Source organism: Chenopodium album, chromosome 10 (genome assembly GCF_948465745.1).
Source record: "Chenopodium album chromosome 10, dcCheAlbu1.1, whole genome shotgun sequence".
Lineage (NCBI taxonomy): Eukaryota > Viridiplantae > Streptophyta > Magnoliopsida > Caryophyllales > Amaranthaceae > Chenopodium > Chenopodium album.
The window spans coordinates 9633598-9654794 of record NC_137843.1 but is presented as its reverse complement, the minus strand read 5'-3'; the positions used below and the strand labels follow the sequence as shown (position 1 = coordinate 9654794).

Below are 21197 nucleotides of genomic sequence, written 5' to 3'. Positions count from 1 at the left end.
CATCTTCTTGCAAGACCGTGACCTAAACTATCTAGGAGTAAAAAATAAGAAAATTTGCTATCTAAAAAAAGGTCTAAATCTTGTAATTTGGTAAATGCTAACATCAAACTTAGATATATTTGTAAGGTTCATCTTCTTTTATGACTAGTGTACTTTAAGAAAAATGTCATGTTGTTAATATTGACAAACAATTTTGATCATATCATTCTCAAAAATTCCCCTCGAAATTCCCAAAACATCCCCATTGAATACAAACTTATAAATTATACTCCCTCCGTTTTTTTTTTAAATGCATCACTTTGATTTTTACACTATTCACATATTATGGTTGACTTAATTTTTTCACCTTTATAAAATAAATAAATGTTATTATATAATATGTCATTAGATTAGTCATAATGTCTAGTTTCATAATATAATTTTGTTACAATTTTTACTAATAGACAATTAAAAATATTAATAGTCAAAGTTGCATCTCAGCAAATGTATCGATCAAACTGATACAAATAAAAAATAAAAAAATAAAAAATAAAAAAAAAAAAAAAAAAAAAAAAACAGAGGGAGTAACTATTCTTCAACAAGACATTTAACTGGACTATTAATTCCATAAGAATGCTAATTCGAAGAATGTAATGAGCTGCGCAAATGAGCACATTTATCAGCTAGTTGAGCACATAAAATGCATATTTAATTCCTGTTATGGTTAAGTGGTTTACCATTGAGTCGTTGAACTGGCATGTTAGTGGAAGTAGCTGGACCAATACGCTAATAAATTGCACATCTAATTTTGTTGGAGTAAAAAGAGATAAATGATTAAAGGACAGGCTACACTTAATTGCATTTAACATGGGCTCAATAGAATTTTTTTTGGCATTATATTATATTATGATTTATGGGTAATGATATATGTAGCCCTTAGGGCTATGTATTAGCATTAAATATATTTTTCAAAATGGAATTAAGCATTAAATATACTTTTCAAAATGGAATTAAGTTCGGAATTCATGACAAAATCACGCTCAAATCGGTGTAACTAATGTTAATCTTTTCTTAATATTTCCTTTTTGAGCTTCTTATACACTGCCCTAAGGGTTATGTTTATCATTTTCCTTATATTATTAAGGGCTTCACAGAACCTTTAGTCACATCCTCAATTGGTGCTTCAAATTAGTTTAGAAATTATATGCCCAAAAGTGTGTAAATTTATAGTCTTAAATTTCTAAAATTATACTCTACGCCAATCATCTAAGAAAATTGTAAGTAAAAGATAAGTTTATTATACGAGTAGTATATTTTTAAGGGACGAAAAGAGAACTTCGTATCACTTAAGTTAGCTTCACATGTTTGAAAGAGAGAAAATAATGTGGATCCTATTAATTTGGAATATCTCATGCACTCTCACATTCACTGACTCACAGTCTCACACTCTGTCTCATGAATTCAGTTGTTGTTTTTTTTTAAAAAAAAAACTAATTCAGTTGCTTATAACTAGGTGATTTGTTTTTTCTTAATTGCATAGAATATTGTAATAAAGATACTGCTTAATATTAATCCCATAAGTCAGAAGAATTAGATGTCCTGTGCCGTCTACGCAATGCAATAAAGTAGTAGTTGTATTAAAATGTTATTTCTACTTGAACTTTGCCAATCTTTTAAGAACGCACATTTGCCAATTTCTCCACCATTGACTTAAGTTACGACTTTTGCTTGAAGTATTAGAGATTTTTGTTATTTTGGATGACAAAATGTGCTCATAACTACATTATGTAATAATAAGTTTACCATTTCAATTGAAAGATGAACCAACTAATTTTAAAGTAAACGTACTTATCAAAGGAATTGTCCCACCATTGAGGGAAAAAAAAAATTATTTCTGATTGAGGTGGTATTGCCAAACTAAGGAAACTAATCAATAATCGTGATTGAATGAAGGGAAAGAAAAATGTAGTATGCTTTAAGACCGAAGGCTTTTTTTTTAGGCTAGTAATATCTTAAGAGAATATTAGGGTAAACAACGACTCTCAGGTGAGTCGTTGCTCATATATATATATATCCTACCATTCTATACTCCATAAGAAAAATCATCATTATAAATATTTCGTCCTTAATCCTCTATTAGTGAGAAATAACATGTACCATATTTCACCTTAGCAAAGCAATATCCTACCATTCTATACCCCCTAAAAAAAAGCAATAGTATACAATTCTTTTTAAGAGTATAATCTTTAGAACTTTAATTTTGCTTTTTTTTAGTAGTGCTCTAAAATCGATTTTTGAGTGATGAAAAAGTAGTAGGCCAGGGACCAAAGAATGGGCCTAAAATGTTATGTTATGAATAAGATCGAAGATATGATGAAAGGATTCTTCAACTTTGTGATTATCATCCATCATCTATCATCTATCATCTATAATCCGTCATCTATGATGCGGTTATAAACTTTATAATAAAAGGGAGATGAATGATGATAATGCAGTTACTAAAGAGAATAGATGGGCCTTCTCTCTAATAATGCTGCCCAACCTGTCTTTGTATAACTGCATGTGGTTTGGCGTTTTGCTGACCTTTATTTGTATTCATTTATATTTTGCTGTTTTTTTAAGCTATACTATACATATAAAGTTCTTCTATCTCATTCTATATTGATGTCATATTTGACATTTTCTTCTCATTTTGCACTTTCTTGTGTAATCTAGCTGCTATACATGTGTAATTCTTTCATTCCTTTTTAATTGTTTTTTAAGGTTACACTCTTATACTGTTTTAAGAAAGAATACAGATATATACACTGATATTTTACTATTCGATTTTGATTTACGTATATCAATATTTCGATTGATATATTATAGTAATAAGGTGCTAATTACAATAAATACGAATATGACTCGATTTTAACATGAAGCTGAACGGATTAACTCATCACGCAAATATGATAAGATGGTATGTACGGGGTATATTGCACGGCAATACAATAGAATATAATTCGGTAATAGGAGAAGGGAAAGGACGACGTGTTGGTGTAACATCCGTATTTAAAAATCAATCCTTTCCAGAGCAGCAAATATCCCAAGTTTGATTGAGTTTTAGGGAGTTGGGTGCAAGAAGCTGCAGACATGATAGAAACAGGGACAAAGCTAATGTCAAAAAACTGAAAAATATCAACATGAAAATTGAAAATTATGCAAGCATGTCCATATTTTGGCATTTCACACTCATCGCTGTCTACATGTGACATGTTATCCAAGGAAATTAAAGTACTACTGTACTGGTTAGTTGCTTTGCCTACAAGGCTAACGACCTCTCTCTTTCATGCAAGATGCATCATGTTTCAATTGAAATCTCAATCTTTTTAGTCAATTGCACATTTACACTATAGTGGTGGCCTCATTCATTCGCTTTCGGAAATATTTTTATTGAAACAGATCTAGCAAGATTTCATACGGAGTAACTAGAATGAAATGAGAGGGTGGCGGAGTATTATATAAAAGTCTAGAAATATTTGCCACCGTTCATTAAATGAAAATGAAAAATTGGATTTTAGTATGACACTAAATATAACATTTAGGTATAAGAGTTAATACTATTTAAATCAGGTGTACAAGACAACACCAACTATAATATTCGTCGCATCTGACATACTAGTATCATAAAAAATACTACTGTATACAAGTAAAATTTTCTAATTTAGACGACGATAAAGCAAGGGGTGGGGAGTAGGACGGGGTTTTGAAGGATGCACACCCAAATAGAGGTTGGTGTGCACCTATACATCCCTTATAGTTGGTGTTGCTCCACCAGTCTATAGTTGGTATCATATAGGCCAATCATTCTTTTATTAAATGAAGATGTGGTGAAAAAAGCCAATTAAACAAAAGAGATAACTATTACTCTCATAATTTATTGTGAAATAGTAAAATATAAACCTTAACAAACCCCTTAATCATAATTTATCATAGGGTAGACACATTATGTTATACGTAGTATTAATTCAGAGTAGCTTATTTTGTTATCTCCTAGAGTATTGAGGGTTCAATATATAAAACTTTCTTTTCCAATTTGTTTAACAACTGTTGACTTTAATTTTACTAGCTCCATTAAACCCATAAACAATCATTGACAACATATAATAATATCATATCTTATTCATACATTATATCAATCTTAGATGAATTTTTATTTCCTAAAAAGTCAAAAATAAATAAATAAAAAATGGCAAAACTCTACAGAATAAGCTCTACACTAATGGCTGCCCTTTTTCTTGTTTCTGCATCAGTTCAATTTAATGATCCAGGTATCCCTTAGTATGACCTTTACCTTATATAATATACTATAATATAACTTAAGCACATTCATTAATTCATTATGATTTACAGTATTAATTAATATTTTGTTGTGCTTTTTAGATTGGTATTTCTGGATTCCTCTGTATTCTTGTGCTGCTTATGTTAATCTGATGAGCAGCTTAGCAACTGTTTCATTAAAAAGAACTACATCAACAGGTAAACTAACACTTTGGCTAGGGATATTCTTGCTTACTAAGGTTCTTTTGGAAGACTACTTTGGTGACATGATTGGGATTTGGTCTCTTGATATGAGACATAGATTGGTTAGAGAAAAGATTGGAAGTGGGTTAGTCACTTCTTCTATGATTTTGCAATTATCGTTGGAGATGGATCCTAGAAAGAATATGGAACTCAGATCATACTTCGAATGTGGTAAGGTCTTTGGCCAGGCACATGTTCTCGGAAGTTGATATTTTGGATAGAATACATCCGTTGTATATAAGTTTTTGAAGGGGTCGATTAGTTAACTGGATGATGTTTTTGTAGGGATGGCGATTTTGGTGGGGATTAGCTATGGCCTCTCCCTTGTCTTTCTAGTGCATAATGAAAAAGAGATGATGTTTTGAATCTTCTAATCTATCCAGCTGTTGAAGATAATGTCCCAAATTTTGCTACAAAATGTTCTATTTTCATGTCTAATTTCAATAAATAGATAAGGAAAATTTACATTAAACCACCTTTTATAACACTTTAATTGCAAGAAACCACCTTATAAAAATTTTTTCAGAAAAACACACCTTAATCGTAAAATTTTTTACAATCACACACCTTTTCCCGGAAAATACCCATTGACTTGGTTTTCAGGGGTTGACTCGACCATGAGACGCCCTAAAACCGCTAACCCTCCCTTTTCCCCAGCCACCCACTTCCAGTGGCCGGCGACCACCTCCCTCCTTCGTCGCCGATGACCTCATCCCCTCCCTTTCCTAATTCCCGTCTTTAAACCCAACCCTCAAGCCCTAAACCCAATTCTCGTACCTTCGTGAAGTGGGTGGCTGGGGAAAAGGGAGGGTTAGCGGTTTTAGGGCGTCTCATGGTCGAGTCAACCCCGAAATACAAGGTCAATGGGTATTTTCCGGAAAATGGTGTGTGATTGCAAAAAAAATTTCGATTAAGGTGTGTTTTTGCGAAATTTTTTTTATAAGGTGGTTTCCTGCAATTAAAGGGTTATAAAAGGTGGTTTAATGCAAAATTTCCAATAGATAATAATGTTCTTGTGAATGTATGGTGGAATCATGTTGTTTGAGATACAGAATTTGCTCAAAATACTTGGAAAAAATGCACCTTTGATTTACTACTTGTAGTTCAGTATTTAAATCCTGATTCACATATTAGATTAATTACAACAACGTAGGAAGCAACAAAGGAATTGTAAAATGAAAGACTAGCCCTTGATACTCTTACAAACAAAATACTTCCGAGTTACGAGTATGATCTTTAGTACTTGATAGTTGGAACTCTTTTACATTGAAACAACTTGAACATCCAATTTCAAGAACTCTCATCCACGCCTTTAACTCGCCATCTCAATCCTGCAAGGAGTTTATCAAACAAACAGGAAACACATAATAGGGTATGTAAATTGTTACCAACGCTAGAATTTACAGGAGCAAGTAACTAGTTGTATTGCATATTAGTGTAACTCCCGTAGAATCACTGATATAAACTAAAATCAAGAGACTAATTTCTCCAAAGATACTACGAAATTTCTATATTTCTCTAGTTATGCAACTGGTCAGACAATAGAAATGGAAAACTGTATATACAAAGAAGCGAAAGAGGAGAGAATGGTACAATCAATTTACAAGAAGGTAATAGGCTCCCGACACTGCATAGCTCAGCTCTACTCAAGCAGTAAATGGAAAATTTAGCAGCGCGACTACAAGACCATTACAAAGGCCCTTAAAATCAGCATCTGTGATGCAGCTGATTGCCTGGGCATTGATGCTAATAATATTAGTAAAGGCGACCCCTACAAGTCGAAGCTCCGCACAAGCAGGGGCATCCGTCTCCGGCCTGTAGCTGATAGTGAAAGTCAAAACAAAGTTCTTCCCCGGCAGCTATCTGTCCCAATATAGACAAGTTACAAGTGAAGAGTGATGGCAATGAAGGTTGGAAAAAAATTATAATAATTGTTCATCAATCAATTAACTTTTTAAAAGCACAAAGAGTGCCACAGAAGCAGTTGAAAAAAAAAATTAAAAAAATTTAAATGTCAGAACGATTCTATCGCATGCTTGGATTTGAGGTAAATAAATGTCGGTAGATCTTCACAACAGCGGCGTTACTTAAATTTTCAGGGAACAATAAAACTTAAGTATGTTCATGGGTTCAAAGCTAGTAGGGCTAAATTACGGGAATTTGTTGATGGATGGAAGTGGAGGTGGGTGGTGGAGGACTCTTAATCCATATGAGATACAAAATTATTTGCATGCTTGGATTTGTGGTAAACATTTAACGGCATATATGAGAACACGATAAAGAGAAGGAAGATTGGGTAGATGTGGTGGGTTCAAGGAACCCCTTCCTCCTCCCTAAACCACCACCTCCACGACTCAATCCATCACCCTTTTCTTTATTTTCTCTTCTTACACGCACAACACAAAATTAAGCATGCCTAAGAGAGAATTTATTTTTGCCATATAATTATAGAAATTTCAACAATAGACAATACCCCTAAATAAATTATTACGGATACATTCTAAGCAAGGCCTTAATATGAAAAGGTGAGAATAAATAAGAAAACCACTTGCAAAATAGTTTCTCTTAAAGAGTACCCCAGAAAATTATAAAAGATCACTTCATCATTTAATACTTTTCATTTTTGATGGAATATTCACTTACATCCTGTTTTGCATAGAAACCAACATGGGCAAGCTGAAAATCCATGCTTTCCACAAGAACCAGGTGACTGTCAAGATTTGGACAGCAGCTACACAAGAAAACATAATTAGAGCACCAGGCAACAAAATCAGATAACACATAGTAAGGGAATTAGAATTATAACCGGAGTATGAAGCAAACATTTAAAAGGGCACGATTAAACATAAGCTTATCACTATTTAACAATAAACTTAAAATCTAGTTGTATTAGATATCTCAAAAATGTGCGCTTGCACTAATCAACTTTCTATTGCATGTGATTAGCAGCACAATAGTAGCATCATCTATGATACATGATTCTTGTCTTCAATTTGTCTCGTGCAACAGGTTGATGCATCTACCTGTCTTTGTTAATATGACTGAAGGCGAAAATTAAATACGTGGTAAAAAAAAAAAATTCATGACTCTTGTGCCCAAAATGAATTAAAGAATCTACAAACCAACACCTAGAAGTTCTATCACTAGATCTAGCAGACTCCAAGAAAATGAGTAAGCAATGAAGATCTTTTAACTAACTCTTATAACAAACAGGCTTCCCTTCATAGACAACCTATAATTTTTTGGACAAGAGCAATATTGCAATAACAAGTATACACAGACTTAATTTTTCACAATGCAATAACATATCATACATAGCAAAATTTTGCAGCTATTCATCAGAGGCACGTTATGTAGCCCCTATCATGAAAAAGTGAATCTAAAAGAAAAGGCTAAGTTATTTAACCTAAAATATGTGCCAGATTAAAAAATAATGTTTCACCAAGTAGCTTAAGACCACTGCTTCCTCACCTGTGATTTATGAAACGCGAAACATTTCCATATTTTGTAGCATCAATAAAAAACTTGGCTTCCCCTTCAATCAATTCACTCATGTGCTTTGTATGGGTCGCCATGTCATAGATATAATCACAACCTTCATTTTTACACCTAACAACACAAAAGGACTTATGTAAGTGCACAATAGCGATTCCATAAGGTAACGACTGACTGACGATGGATATGATATGAACCTTTTGCGCCTTCTGTCTACTTCCTGTTCATTTAATATTTCACCAACAAATTCACATACAAATGTGCCGCGCAAAATATTTTCACCAGCTCGGAGTGCCCAACCCTGTCAATAAAGCTGGAAGAGTCAATTGACGCTCCAATCGTCAAAACAATCTCAAAACATTAAATAATAGAATAAAATAAAATAAAACCTTTTTCAATGTTTTGAAGACTTCCATCTTTACTCTAACCCCATTCTGCAATACCCTATTTGGGCAGTTGCTACTACACTTACACAAGTTATTGCATTCATAGATGAGATAATTATCCTGCACATCACCAAGAATTAGAAAATTCTTTATTACTTCAGTAACATAGCCAAGTTTTAAAAAGAACAGAGAATAATAAGGTTATATATAGATGAAGTTTGCATCAACATTTTAAAGACCAACATTAAAGTGGTATATATCAATCTCAAATAAAGGTTGAAAAGGACATTTATCGCAAACTAGGTATTTTCAGAAAGCAAAGAACAATAAAAAACGATTTCAAAAGAAATAATAAATAAATAGGAACACAAGAATTAGTCATTTCTAAGTTGCAACTAATTCTACATGAAAGCTATAACCAATGAGATTAAAGAATACAAAAAGTAAAGAGCTCGTAGTCTCTAAAATGAGTACCTTCAGAACTAGTCGACCTTTATCATCATAAGGGAATCTTCCTTCCATAAGCTTTCCATCGATATCCTTCGCATACTCGAAATCATTGTTGAACAGGTATACGTGATCACATGTCTCAGGATAGCAAGTTGATTGTGAACAGCCACACCCTAACTGCAAATTCTGAAAGCAAGAATAAATCACACACACACAAAATAAAAAATAAAACAAAATAAAGGGGAAGGAGAAGAAGAAGAAAAGGATCCTTTTGTTCTCAATCAATGAAATTAAGCTACTCCCTCCATCCTTTATTTTTCCCCAATTTCCTTTTTAGTTTGTCCCTTTAATTTTGCCCAATTCTATTTTTGGACAAATGGGACCATACCTTTAATCTCACAAGTCACAACCACCCCATTAACCCCACTGTTTTTCTCTCTCATCATCTTTTCCAACCAAATACTCCCTTCATGTTTAAATAAATGAAATGTTGTCCTTGCGCACGTATGTCAATGCAACACTTTGAATGATAATATCTTTAAGGCCCCGTTCACTTCACCTTATTTTTTGCTAAACTTAAATTAGTTTTTACTGAACCTGAAATTAATATTACCGAATTGAAATTATTTTTACTGATTTTCTATTATATTTCTTCTTTAAGTTTACTGATTTTTACTGAACTGAAATTATTTTTGCTGAAACTGAAATTATTTTAACTAAATATTTTTTTTTTTTAAGGTGAAGTGAAAAGGGTCTAATTATCAATAAGTAAAAATTATAACAATTGAATATCAATAAACTATTCATTAAGATGATTCCAACAAATACCCATAAGACTATATTTATTCTTATGTATAAATCAAATAATCACAAGACTATATTTACACAAAGTGATTTAGATGAATAATGCAAAAAGTCAAAACATTTCATTTATTTAAACATGGAGGGAGTATTAATAAAGTAACATTACCTCTAAGGAAGGAAAAAAAAAAGGACAGAGGGAGTAGCTTTTAACGACAAGTAGACCTAGTTATTGGACGGGCCGGGTCAGGATTGGTGCGGGACAGGTCAAAGAGGTTCGCATTTTATAGGGCCAATGCGAGTCAAGGGTCAATAACGGATCAATAATGGACGGGCCAATAAATTATCAATTAAAATAAATACTGGACAAAACCATTATGAAGTATATATGAATACGAAAATATCTATGTAATTTTTTTCACATTATCTATTTTCTTTATCTATTAAATTGGACAAACATTTTGGCCCTATATTGACCCTACCCAATAAGAGCCCTGTCCATTAAGAACCCTTTAAGTTTGGCCCTAGCCCTATTATCATTGGGCTACCCTACCCATTAACCAAGTTTGACATCAAGGCATTGTCTTCAATGAAGAATGGAGGTAGGTAAAGCACAACTTCTAGCAATTTTATTAATTCACAAATGTCTAGGCACACATCTCTAATGCCAAAAATAAGAGCATACCCATTGGTTGCCTTTTTGTAGTGGGCATGAGGAGAGAGAAGATAAAATATTATTTTAAAAATAAAATTTCATCAATTTTGGAGAGAGAAATGCCATCACCAGGTCATGGCCATAACCTTTGGCAAAAAATGGCAAAGAATTAGAGTCTGCCACTGGTCCTGCTATAATTGGCTGATAGTATTTATTTTTTATATTCTTTTTAGTTATTTAGTACAAGTATAATTAAGAAAATATTTATGACCCGGGTAAGTAGGGGGCAACCAATGAGAGTATATGGGCATAAGTGAGTATGAGAATTGGACATAAATGAGATGGAAGAGAGAGATATGAATTAAATATTTGATGACCGCCATTGGCATGGGCAACCATTGGCTTTGCTCTAAAAATAGCATTTCACACTTCCACAAATGCATTATTCAGGAAGTTACTTATATTTCCTTCCTTTCTATCCAAATCCTATCTGCTCTCATAAATTTGGTGTAAACTGAAAGTTGTTTAAAACCTTTCCTTTTTTTTAATCCAATTCCTTCCAACTAAATAAGCTGTACATATAAGCCATAAAGTGATCCACTTTAATCATGATATTAGTGAAACATACATAAACAGTTTCCAAGTGGGGAAAACATTCCCCTGATTCAAAGCTTAATAATCTAGTAAAGCAGAATTGAAATTCAAAGGGAGATGCTTGAAGATACCTGCATATTGACTTCAAGGGATATATCTAAAAGTGGCTTAGTCGCATATGTAAAGCTCTCCCATGGCATGAAAAATGCTTGCCCATCAAAGTCATATGTTGGATTATAAAGTGAATCTAGCAGGTTTTTGTCTACCACACAAGGAACTGATACCTTTTCTTGTCCAAAACTAATATCATCACACAAGATAATGGTGGTTTGTAAGTGTCTCCATCTAATATATTGCGGATTCATGACAAAGTGGCACTCATCCATTTCGCATTCCTCTGGTGGATTTGGAGGTGGTGAATTTAGCCTTCCATGTTCATTCATGGGACAAGGCAAAACAGACCCCAAAATATGATCTTCCTGTGGTTTGCATCCTTTAGAGCAATTAAACCCCTCCTGATGCCAATCTACTGGAGTATTATGTTCACTGCAAAGCTTAGCAGCTTTCAAGTATAAGCGTTCAGGCAATTCTCCATACTTCTGCTCTAGTGACCTCTGAACACTCACCTTGCAGCAAGCAGAGCAAGCAATAGATAAGATTTCATTATTACTAGGACGTGCTCTTGTTTTCTGAGCTTCAGAAGACAACATTTGTGCAATAGCTGAGCACTGAGCCTCGGTAAGTCTAACAGGACCAGCAGTATCCATTACATGAGACTGCACATTTATTCGTCCAGCACCAATAGGATTAACAGGCTGTAATCGTTTCTTTAAAACTAAGCTACCCTTATTTCGGAGTCTATAAGATGCTCCACCAAGACCCTTTTTGAATCTGGGACGGCTTAGTCTTCCTGATTTTAGTCTATAAGCATAAAAGCGGAGGCCTTTCTTTTTTGGATGAGAGCTTACCAAACCTGGCCCCATATGAGCTGCCTGATGATGACGGCCTAAATCAGGTAGCAGATCAAACTTTAACCCACAGAATCTACAAATGAACTTCCTAATACTGCTCTGACTCTCAGAATTATCAACAGAAGCAAGACTCGAGGTAATAAGATTATTCTGAGGACCCACTAATTGGTGACCATTGTGCCCTCTTTTTGATTGTCTAAAACCTTCGGTGTGAGCTGAAAGAACATGTGACCATAACTCCTCAGAATTACCAAAATGGCTGCCACAAGGAATACACTGGATAAGCATGCAGTGCTCAACAAACTGAGCATGGTGTCTCTCCTGTACATGTGTCTCAAGAACCTTCCTGTTAGTGAAAGAATCAAGACAAATAGCACAGGCATAGCCCCTAAAAAGCCACTGTGCTTCCTTATTGTGAGTGTCTATCCAGTGTGTCCCAAGTGCTTGATCATCAGAAAACTCTTCAAAGCAAATTTTACATTTGAAACTTCCATCATCAACACCCTCTTCTTCTACAGGCACCAGAGCTAATTCCTCTACAGGAGAGCAGGAAACCTGTGAATTCTTCTCCAAATTAAAGCCCCATATCCTTGTCAACCTCTCTTTTTCTCGGGAAACCAGCTTCATTAAAAGTTCAGCTGTATGTATATCTTTAGAAGCTTCAGACAACGCCAACTGAAATTGAGTCTCTTTGGGAACTTGGTTTCTCAAGGATAATAAGCTTTTAAGGAGATTATAGAAAAGCTCACATGCTTGATGCAAATGAGTTTTTTGCTTCTGGGAGGAACATGTCCTCAAAAGATCCACAAAAACTTCTTTGGAGATTATCCTACTCTTACCATTTCTAGCACGTTTCAGCCAGCTTGGTATATGTTTATCACAGTATAAAGAATGCCTCTTAGGGCTTTCTAAACAGTTTGAATGGCCCTCATGCATGCCCAATCCAACGCAATAAGCTATCTCTACATTCTTATTGTTAGAATCCTCAGCATGTTGTTCAGGCACTATCAGTTCAAGTTCTCCTCCATTAGAGGTACTTCCCTCCATAATTGTGTTCAAATGTCCTTCCAGAGGTCTTTCAGCTCCCCCAGCTATAACAATATCCTTACATGTGTTCTCGGACTTGTCTAGCAGCTCGTCACGTTTTCTCTTTAACTGACTTCCAGGTGAACTTGGGGGCATTGTTCCATCACCATGGGGGCGGTGCTTTTTACAAAAGGAGGTACCTGGGAGAGAGCGATGTTTGCACCTGGTACCTTGAGTGGTAGTTCCTTGACACATAGATGATTCAGCTGGTGTAGAGGTCTCTGTTTTGACAGATTGTGTTGCAAAACGAGACATCAAATGAACACAGCAGTATTCATCACCATCATTAGCCCACCTTACACACCGCCTTCCCTTAGCCTCAATAAAAGCAATGCATTTCCGACTATTGACTCTAGAAGCTGGGGATTTTGTCTCAACCACCCCATTAACGGGTAGCAGCCTACTATCTTCTTTCTGGGTAGACTCTGCGTTTAAAGTATCGACCACAACCCCATGGTCCCCATCCCATCCATCTACGGCATTGCTCGGCAAGGAAATTTGTGCTACTGTCTGGCCTAAAAGGTCCTCCTTAAGAGGCAAGAGCGCATTATCAGCATTCATAGTGCTCTGATCAGAGAAAAATGCCGAGTTAATCTCAACAATGGTATTTTCCTGACAGCTCTTATTTTCACCAACAGAATTATGTGGCTCTGCACGACGAACTTCAAGCTTAGGTCTCTTCCGGCTAATTTGAAGACTCGTCATTGATGGACTAACACTAAAATCTTCTATGCAATTTTTGCTTGGCTGTTCTATGCCTCCACCACCTGACACAGACTGCGTCATTGAGAAACTTCTCATAACCTCATGCTTCCACATCTTCCACTGAGAACCTAATGCAGGCTGTCCCTGGGCATCTCGAAGATCATTGACTTCACTCCACAAAATAGAATTCACCAATTCCTGAAGCAACAAATTATAAAATGGACATAAGCAAACAGACGTTAGAAGGTTCAAAAATTCCAAGAAAGGGAGCAACAGATTATCAGTCTTGGAAGTGACATCAACAATCATGGCCATCACAGCATTCATACCATACAATAATGTAAGTTAAGCCAAACATTATTTGTAATCTATAATCCAAACAACTATCAAGGGAGAGAAATGGAAGCAATAAAAGTTCAACGGTGGCCCAACAGCTCAAAAATAATAAAGCTTCAAAGCAAGGCCCTTGGCTACACGAGTTAGATCCATTAATCCAAACTTTATTTGTAAGCTATAATCCAAAAAACTATCAAGGGAGAGAAATGGGGGCAATAAAAGCTCAAAGGTGGCCAACAGCTCAAAATCAATAAAGCTTCAAAGCAATGGCCCTTGGCTATACAAGTAAGATCCACAAGGGTCTTACCAACATCAGACAAGGTAAAAGAGCCTACCTGCAGCTCTTCAATACTCACTTGGAAGGCAATTTCAACTTATTCAGAGAGAGAAGGTGAAGAGAGTGAGTGAAGAGAGAAATCTTCCTTACCAATTAATTTCTACACGGATTTTTATATGGTATCATTTAATTCCACCGAACTTATGCATATAGCACTGATGGCTAGTAAGAAACCTGAGGTCATGCTTAATTGTTCTTATAATAAGAATTCTTGTATATTAAGAGCATCCTCACGTATACACATCCAATGGTATACAAAGAAATTCTTTTGAGGTATGAAATTACCTCCTTCAGAAGTTCAATGGAATCAGCACTGACAGCATCCTGGCACTTATCTACCCACATTTGGAAAGAATGTTGCAGCCAGTTAGCATCGATGTACTGCCGCAATACCATCTGTAGCAAAGGAGGAGAGAAGGGAGAATAAAAAAAGATCAATTTAAGTTAAAAGCACTTGAAATCAAACAATTAGATAAGGAAAAGAAAGTAGTTCAGCAGATAATAATGCAACTCAAATATTACACAAGGAGTTACATTATAGAGTTAAAACGGCTTGCAAATTCAAACACCACCTATAGCACAACCAAACTCCGAGCTGTAACAACCCTAGCCTCAAGAAAATGGGCACACCAAACAAGAAAATGGCGTTGCTTTACAATTAAGTCCACGTCATTTTAAAACAGCTCAAAACCTCAAATGACCTGACACTTCAACAATGAAGGAATTAGAGGATGCCAATCCATGACCAAGGGTTGTACTTTACTTTACTTTGTGGGAAATTGTGTGAGGGGAGCGATATATATATATATATATATATATATATATATAGAGAGAGAGAGAGAGAGGGGGGGGGGGGGGGGGGGGGGGGAAGGTGAACAGAAAAATATTTAGTCACTCATTTTCTCTCCATCTCTCTCCTCACAATTCACTACTCCCTTTTTGTCTCTAAATAAATCCCTATATTTCTTGGCCACAGGGTTTAGTAGAGGAATTGTAGTGGGATGTTGACGATCAAAGTTGAATAAAAATTCAGTAGTGTGAATAGTTTATTAATTTTAGGGGAAGTGAAGGGAATATACAGTGGGCTAGAGGGGTTTTGTTGATTGAAAAATAAATAAATAAATAAAATTAAAAAAAAAAAAAAAAAAAAAAAAAAAAACAAGAAGTTAGTGATGAAGGACTCCACCCAAAATGAGAATTTGGGCATTTATTTAGGGACAAGAGTTTTGGAGGAAATAGGCCTTTTATTTAGGGACAAAGGGACTAAATAAAAATTGGTGACCAATCAAAGGCACTTGAACATAAATGGGCATACTCTTAGCAACTGTAATTACCACCAGGAAGTTGCAGATAGCAGGTCTATATTTTCTGCAGAAGTATCCATCTATTTGACTCATACAATGAAATACAAAAGAATTACTGGTATATGATTATATTTTACATGGTTTACGAGAAAACCTCCTTGAACCCAGGTAGACCAGCTCACATATGGAAATAATAAAGCAAAAAATGACATGTGAATAACATATAGAGAAAAAGGGTTGTACTCCATAGTATAATAACAGAATTAGGAGTTTACATTCTGAAGCTTTAAGAGCAGTCTTCCAAGATCAGGATAACTTTTACAGCGAGAAGCCTCTGCAGCGAAATCTCTCCATACAACTACATCACGAGCAGTTTCGAACAACACCTAAGACAATTGAATCACCATTACAAAACAGCTAATAGTGAGAATATCTCAAAGCACTAATTATGATATCAATTGCATGTAACAAGACATTGCATATTTCAATTTTTACAAGCATTAACTGTACCATAAGAAGAGATATGTTAAGAAATGTCAGAAGAAAAGAGGACCACAGAATTGGCACCTGAACAGGAAGCTGGTCAACAATACTCAATATGCCAATTACTAGCTTTTTCATGATAAAGCGGCGTGCAACAGTCAAATCTTCAACCATTTGCACTCCAACTTTATGTGACCGGTGTACAATAGGCTGCGGAAGCTCATCAATTGCACAAACAAGCAGTGTATCTGCCCAAGAATAATTCTTTTTGTGTGGAAAGAATATCACAATATAACTCTTCCTGTCATGAGTTGGTTTTGCTTTCACAGTCGCTAATGGCCAGTCTGCCCTTTCGCATTTGATTCCAGCTTGCCACTTCCCTCTCCACTATACTTGCGGAGTAGATTAAGACAGACATTAGATAAGAAAGTTTAGCTCCACTCTCTGGTTTTGAAAAAGAATCACATGTCTTCTAATACTAGGCCACAAATCTTTCTTAAATTTCTTTTAATGACAGAAGAAAACTTTTAAGTTACGCATGAGAGTTATTCAGGCACATAAAAGATCGTGAAGTTAAGCTTTGTAAAATGTTTGGACAAAAAATATCACAATTCCAAAATAAATTGTTAAAACTGAATAGTACAGTTTTTGAAAATTAAAGCAACGACTTTAAATCTTAATCTTAACACTCAAGTCCATCCTCAAGACAAAATTCAAGAATATGAAATACTGAAAACTTAAAGATAAAGTTAAACCCTAACAGCTTAGTCCAAATATTCAGTATAATGGGTGAGATGTGATTGGCAGAGTTGCAATAACCATGTGAAAGAAACCATACCTTAACCCATAATGCAAGGGATTCATCTTGCTCGGGCCACCTGGTTGCTGATATTAATGACTCATCTTCTTTATTTTCAGAATGTGGCTCACTTTCAATTGTGTTCACATCTACATGGGAGTTCTGAAAATCAAGGTAAGTTTCTTTATATTGGACCTGCTCCTCTAGGTTATCATCATCATGATCAAGAACTACCCCAGACAAATTCTGGCCCAACAAATCAGAACCAGAGAGTGCAGACCCATTAGATCTCTCTTCTAACGTAAGAGCTTCTCCATCTTGGTCTTGACCATCACATTGCATCGTGCCTATGGCCACTTTCAAACTTGGCAGAAAATGATCCACTTCCTTCTCTTCTATAGGAATTTGCTCGGCATCCTTAACACTATTTGATTCTGAATCTTGCACAAACTCCATGACTGATTTCTCTTGAGAGTGACAAGAATTTTCAGCATAGTGGAGGGCAGGACACTTCAGAACTTCCATATCACCAAGAAAAAAACCACAATGCCATTAAATCTCTTCACTAATTCATATACCTGGAAAAAAAAAAAAACAAAAAAAAAACAAAACAAAACAAAAACAAAATCAAGCAGATTTCTTTAACCGTTTTATATTGTGTGCTTCACTTCCAAAAATGATGTTATTCGCAAGAAAGTGGGTGTGGCAGGCATTGTTCACAAAATAAGGGAAAATCGTCTGCGATGGTTCGGGCATGTAAGCCGGAGCAGGTGGCACTGGTACGAAGAGTGGGATCATGGAGAGATTAAACGAGGTAGAGGAAGACCGAAAATTACTTGGTTGGAAGGAGTTAGGAAGGATATGATGCAAATGAATTTGCATGAGAATGAAGTATTTGATCGTAAGGGATGAAGGAGGAAGATTTTATGGATGACTATACGGAATAATCACTTTTGATTCATGTAGCCGACCCCACTCACGGAATTAAAGTTTTGATTGATTGACTGACTTCCAAGAGGTGCATCGAAGCGCGGCCAAGGAGCGCCTAGGTGCAGGACCTTTATTGCGCCTTGAGCTTTTTTATACATTGCCTTAAATTAAAACCCTGTTGTGCCAAAGTTCTTGTCCCTAAACAAAAGCCTTATCATTTGTGTGGGGACCATCATCCACTAACTACAACTTTGGTAGTACACCAACTTATTTATCCACTTTCAATCAGCAAAAACCCTTTTAGTTTCTCCCACTTCCCCTAAAAATTGGGCCGGCAACCAGGTCGTGCTAGGTAGGTTTTGTGTTAGGATCGGGTTGACTACCACAAAATCAAAACTAACATGTTTAAGTTTTCAGGTTCAATTTCTAAACCCTAACCTTCTTTTTTTTCCAAATCGGATTCGTGTTGACATGTTGAACCCAACTTTTTAAATTTTTGTTTTAAGTTTTGTACTTCTTCCGTTCTTTTGATATTGCATCATGCTAACTTTTACACTATTCACATGCTCTCCTTAGACAATTTATTGTGACTTATATGTAATAAACAATATAGCTATGTAAGATCATGTTAGCATCTTGTTAGAATCTTCTTGTTTTGTACTTTCAAAATATCAGCTATTAATAAAATGTACTTATTGAGAGTTAAACACATTAACATCAAAGTTGTGTATTAGCAAATGTGAAAGTAACATGATGCAATATTAAAAGAACAGAGGAAGTAAATGAACAACTCAAACCCATTTGACCTCCCATATTTGGGTTGGTGTGAACTCATAGAGCAATAGGGGCGATTTTAGTGGTGAATAGCAACACTAAGGACTTGTAAAGAAAGTAAAAGGGCTAAATCACCGCCATTGAATAAGCGAAGAGAGAAAGAGAAAGAGAGGGTGAAAAAAAGGGTAGCCAATAATAATCCTAGGGTTAGTCGGTTATAAACATAGGTAGTCGCACTAGGAGTAGTTTTCAAAGAGTGATTGGCTGCTATATATGGGCCTAAAAGGATGTTTGGTTTGCCCCTTAGTTTGGGTTATAAGTTTGTGTTCTGACCCATATATTATTTCGGTGACATAGGTAATTTTCTAGTTGAAAATTCTAAATCATAACCTAACCTATTTAATTTCGGGTCGGGTTCATGTCGACAAATTTACTAAACCATTTTCGCTTAGGTTCGTTATCAATTCAATCGGACTTTTCCCAACCTACCTACAAACAATAAACTATTTCTATCGTCTTCTTTTTTTTATTCAACTTTAATTAACAGTACGTCACTGTACAAGGTGTACAGTGCACCTAAGGTATTTTTTGCTTATTTTGATGACTAAATGAGGATGGTTATTGCTCATTTAATTGTCAAATAAGCAAGAAAAAAACCTTGGTGCAACTCTGGTTTTATATAAAAAAATTCCATACAATAACTAGGAGAAATGAGGCTTTTATAGTGACACTTATCATAGCTATTACACAACGAAAAAAATTGTTTACAAAAATCATAAAATAACACAATAGACACAATTACAAAGAGAATATTATCAAATACTTACCTTATTAATCGCTGAGAGTTACTGAATTAGCCTCAAACTGTGAACCAAAAAAGGCAAATTAATACAAGAAAGTAGCACATTATGGCCTTAATTACTAAACTACGCAGTGAATTGTGTTTTCATACCCAATCTTGCACTAGTGATTAACGAAAATATAGAATTCATTATTCTTCTCTCTTGTTTAAAAAAAAAATTGTTCTTCTCTTTATTTCCCTTTCCCCTGTTTTGAGAGAGGGAGGTTTCCAAGCAATGCACAGTTCAGGTAACGTTACATATAAGTGACACAATTCAATTCCACCAAGAAACACCGGAACCGATTTTCGAGCGAAAGGTATAAACTTTCAGAACAAACTAGCATGTTAATGAACAATCAAGAACTTGTGCATGTAATAAATTCCTAAAGGTGTAAACTTTATGAACTGAGAGTAACATTTTCAAGAACAGGTACAACAACTTGTGCATGTTACCTTTCAACTCAGCACACCCAATTGTAACAATTCAACCAACAAAATAATTTTTAAGATCCAATCCACTTCAAAATCCTAAATTGAATTGAAACACATATAAAGTTTCAAACTTTACACATCCAATGAACTAAAACCCTAGAATTAGTAAATTAAGAACAAGTTTATTTCAGGTGAAAACCCTAGGCATAGATCTTAAAAATTAGATAATCCTAAAAAAATAAACCAATTAATTAAAATAAAAGCGGGCAAAATTTAATTGTACCTGGGTTTGTTCAAATCTAATAATATGATTAATGGGGTTTTATTCTCATAATTAGACCAAGAAATTTTTATTTTTTTTGGGTTTGTTGGTAGTGACGGGGAAGCAAGCTTAGCTCTAAGGGTCACCCACCACAAAACAACGTGACAAAAATTTTATAAAAATACTGTAACATTCTAATCCTAACCCAAAAATTAAAAAATGCAGAAACAATCAAACAATGAATTTATATGACATAAAAACTTAGATATAAAAAAAATTGCAGATTAAAAAAATGTTGTGAAAAATGTAGTGTACCTTTATTTTGCCATGGTAGGGGGTTGAAAATGAAATTGGTGGTCTGACAATGGTAATGGTATGGTGTGGTATTTCTTTCTCTCTCTTCGAATTTGTGTGTTTCTCTCTCTAACTCTTAACAAAAGTTTGGACTTTGGTTAGCTAGGCCAATTATTATAAAATCAAACATGTACCCTTTTTCTTTCCTCATTATTTTTTGTGGGTTTTTTGTTTTCTTGAATTAAATTTTCTGTAACATGGAAAAAATCAGAAGTTGGTCTTACAGATTAAGGGTATGTGGGAAAACAAATTTGGGGCACTTTAAAGTTTAAACTATGGATTCTGTAATTTGGTTTGAAGTTTCCAGGTATAACCCTTGAGATTCGTAAATCAAAGTTTTGCTTTTTTTTTTTTTCTTTTTTTTTTTTTTTGTTATTTTATTTTTATTTTTTGGGTTATGTTTGGTTTCGGCTATGAAACTGTTGCAAGGATATCAGATTATCAGGTTAATGGACTAATGGTAGGGTCAGTGTGGGACAGGCAGCTGTAAGCTTGTTGTAGATTTTTAGGGGTAATTTTGACTTTTAGCTAAGTTATCTTTTTCTAAATAAAAAAAAAAAAAAAGATTGGGTAATTGACGAAATACTCCGTAGAACGGTTCAGACAATTTTGAGTATTGATTTTACGAAGTACAGTACTTTGAATTTAGAGTGAAATTGG

At 34.9% G+C, this 21197-nt stretch overlaps 2 protein-coding genes across 6 annotated transcripts; one reads left to right on the top strand and one right to left on the bottom strand.

The window, feature by feature from the left end:
• Positions 1 to 4204: 4204 nt before the first annotated feature.
• Positions 4205 to 4766, top strand: LOC145563470 (uncharacterized). Its single transcript, XM_081623916.1, has 2 exons — positions 4205 to 4289; positions 4402 to 4766. The coding sequence occupies exons 1-2, from the start codon at positions 4208 to 4210 to the stop codon at positions 4749 to 4751; spliced, it is 432 nt and encodes a 143-aa protein (XP_081480042.1). The 5' UTR covers positions 4205 to 4207; the 3' UTR covers positions 4752 to 4766.
• Positions 4767 to 6037: 1271 nt separating this feature from the next.
• Positions 6038 to 20964, bottom strand: LOC145562185 (histone-lysine N-methyltransferase SUVR5-like). Of its 5 annotated transcripts, none has more exons than XM_081622374.1 (13): positions 20499 to 20964; positions 19476 to 19512; positions 16984 to 17522; positions 16230 to 16532; positions 15938 to 16048; positions 14644 to 14754; positions 11055 to 13883; positions 8898 to 9050; positions 8427 to 8543; positions 8235 to 8338; positions 8014 to 8151; positions 7186 to 7273; positions 6038 to 6405 (listed from the first exon to the last, which is right to left on the bottom strand). In XM_081622374.1, exons 3-13 carry the CDS (start codon positions 17467 to 17469, stop codon positions 6298 to 6300), a joined length of 4548 nt encoding a protein of 1515 aa, XP_081478500.1. In that variant the 5' UTR covers positions 17470 to 17522; positions 19476 to 19512; positions 20499 to 20964; the 3' UTR covers positions 6038 to 6297. The 5 variants fall into 5 exon arrangements, with proteins under 5 accessions (XP_081478500.1, XP_081478498.1, XP_081478501.1 ...); XM_081622372.1 differs by having other exon boundaries at positions 8898 to 9059; positions 20499 to 20963; XM_081622375.1 differs by having other exon boundaries at positions 8898 to 9059; positions 16984 to 17462; positions 20499 to 20963.
• Positions 20965 to 21197: the final 233 nt, after the last annotated feature.

What these genes read in the sequence shown, in the direction of transcription:
- LOC145562185 (XM_081622372.1), bottom strand. Translation starts at nt 17,469, where the DNA reads ATGGAAGTTCTGAAGTGTCCTGCCCTCCACTATGCTGAAAATTCTTGT. An exon ending in CCCTTGCATTATGGGTTAAG is followed by an intron (nt 16,533 to 16,983) that starts GTATGGTTTCTT and finishes CCGCAAGTATAG; the next exon opens with TGGAGAGGGAAGTGGCAAGC. An exon ending in TTGACCAGCTTCCTGTTCAG is followed by an intron (nt 16,049 to 16,229) that starts GTGCCAATTCTG and finishes CAATTGTCTTAG; the next exon opens with GTGTTGTTCGAAACTGCTCG.
- LOC145563470 (XM_081623916.1), top strand. Translation starts at nt 4,208, where the DNA reads ATGGCAAAACTCTACAGAATAAGCTCTACACTAATGGCTGCCCTTTTT. An exon ending in AGTTCAATTTAATGATCCAG is followed by an intron (nt 4,290 to 4,401) that starts GTATCCCTTAGT and finishes TGTGCTTTTTAG; the next exon opens with ATTGGTATTTCTGGATTCCT.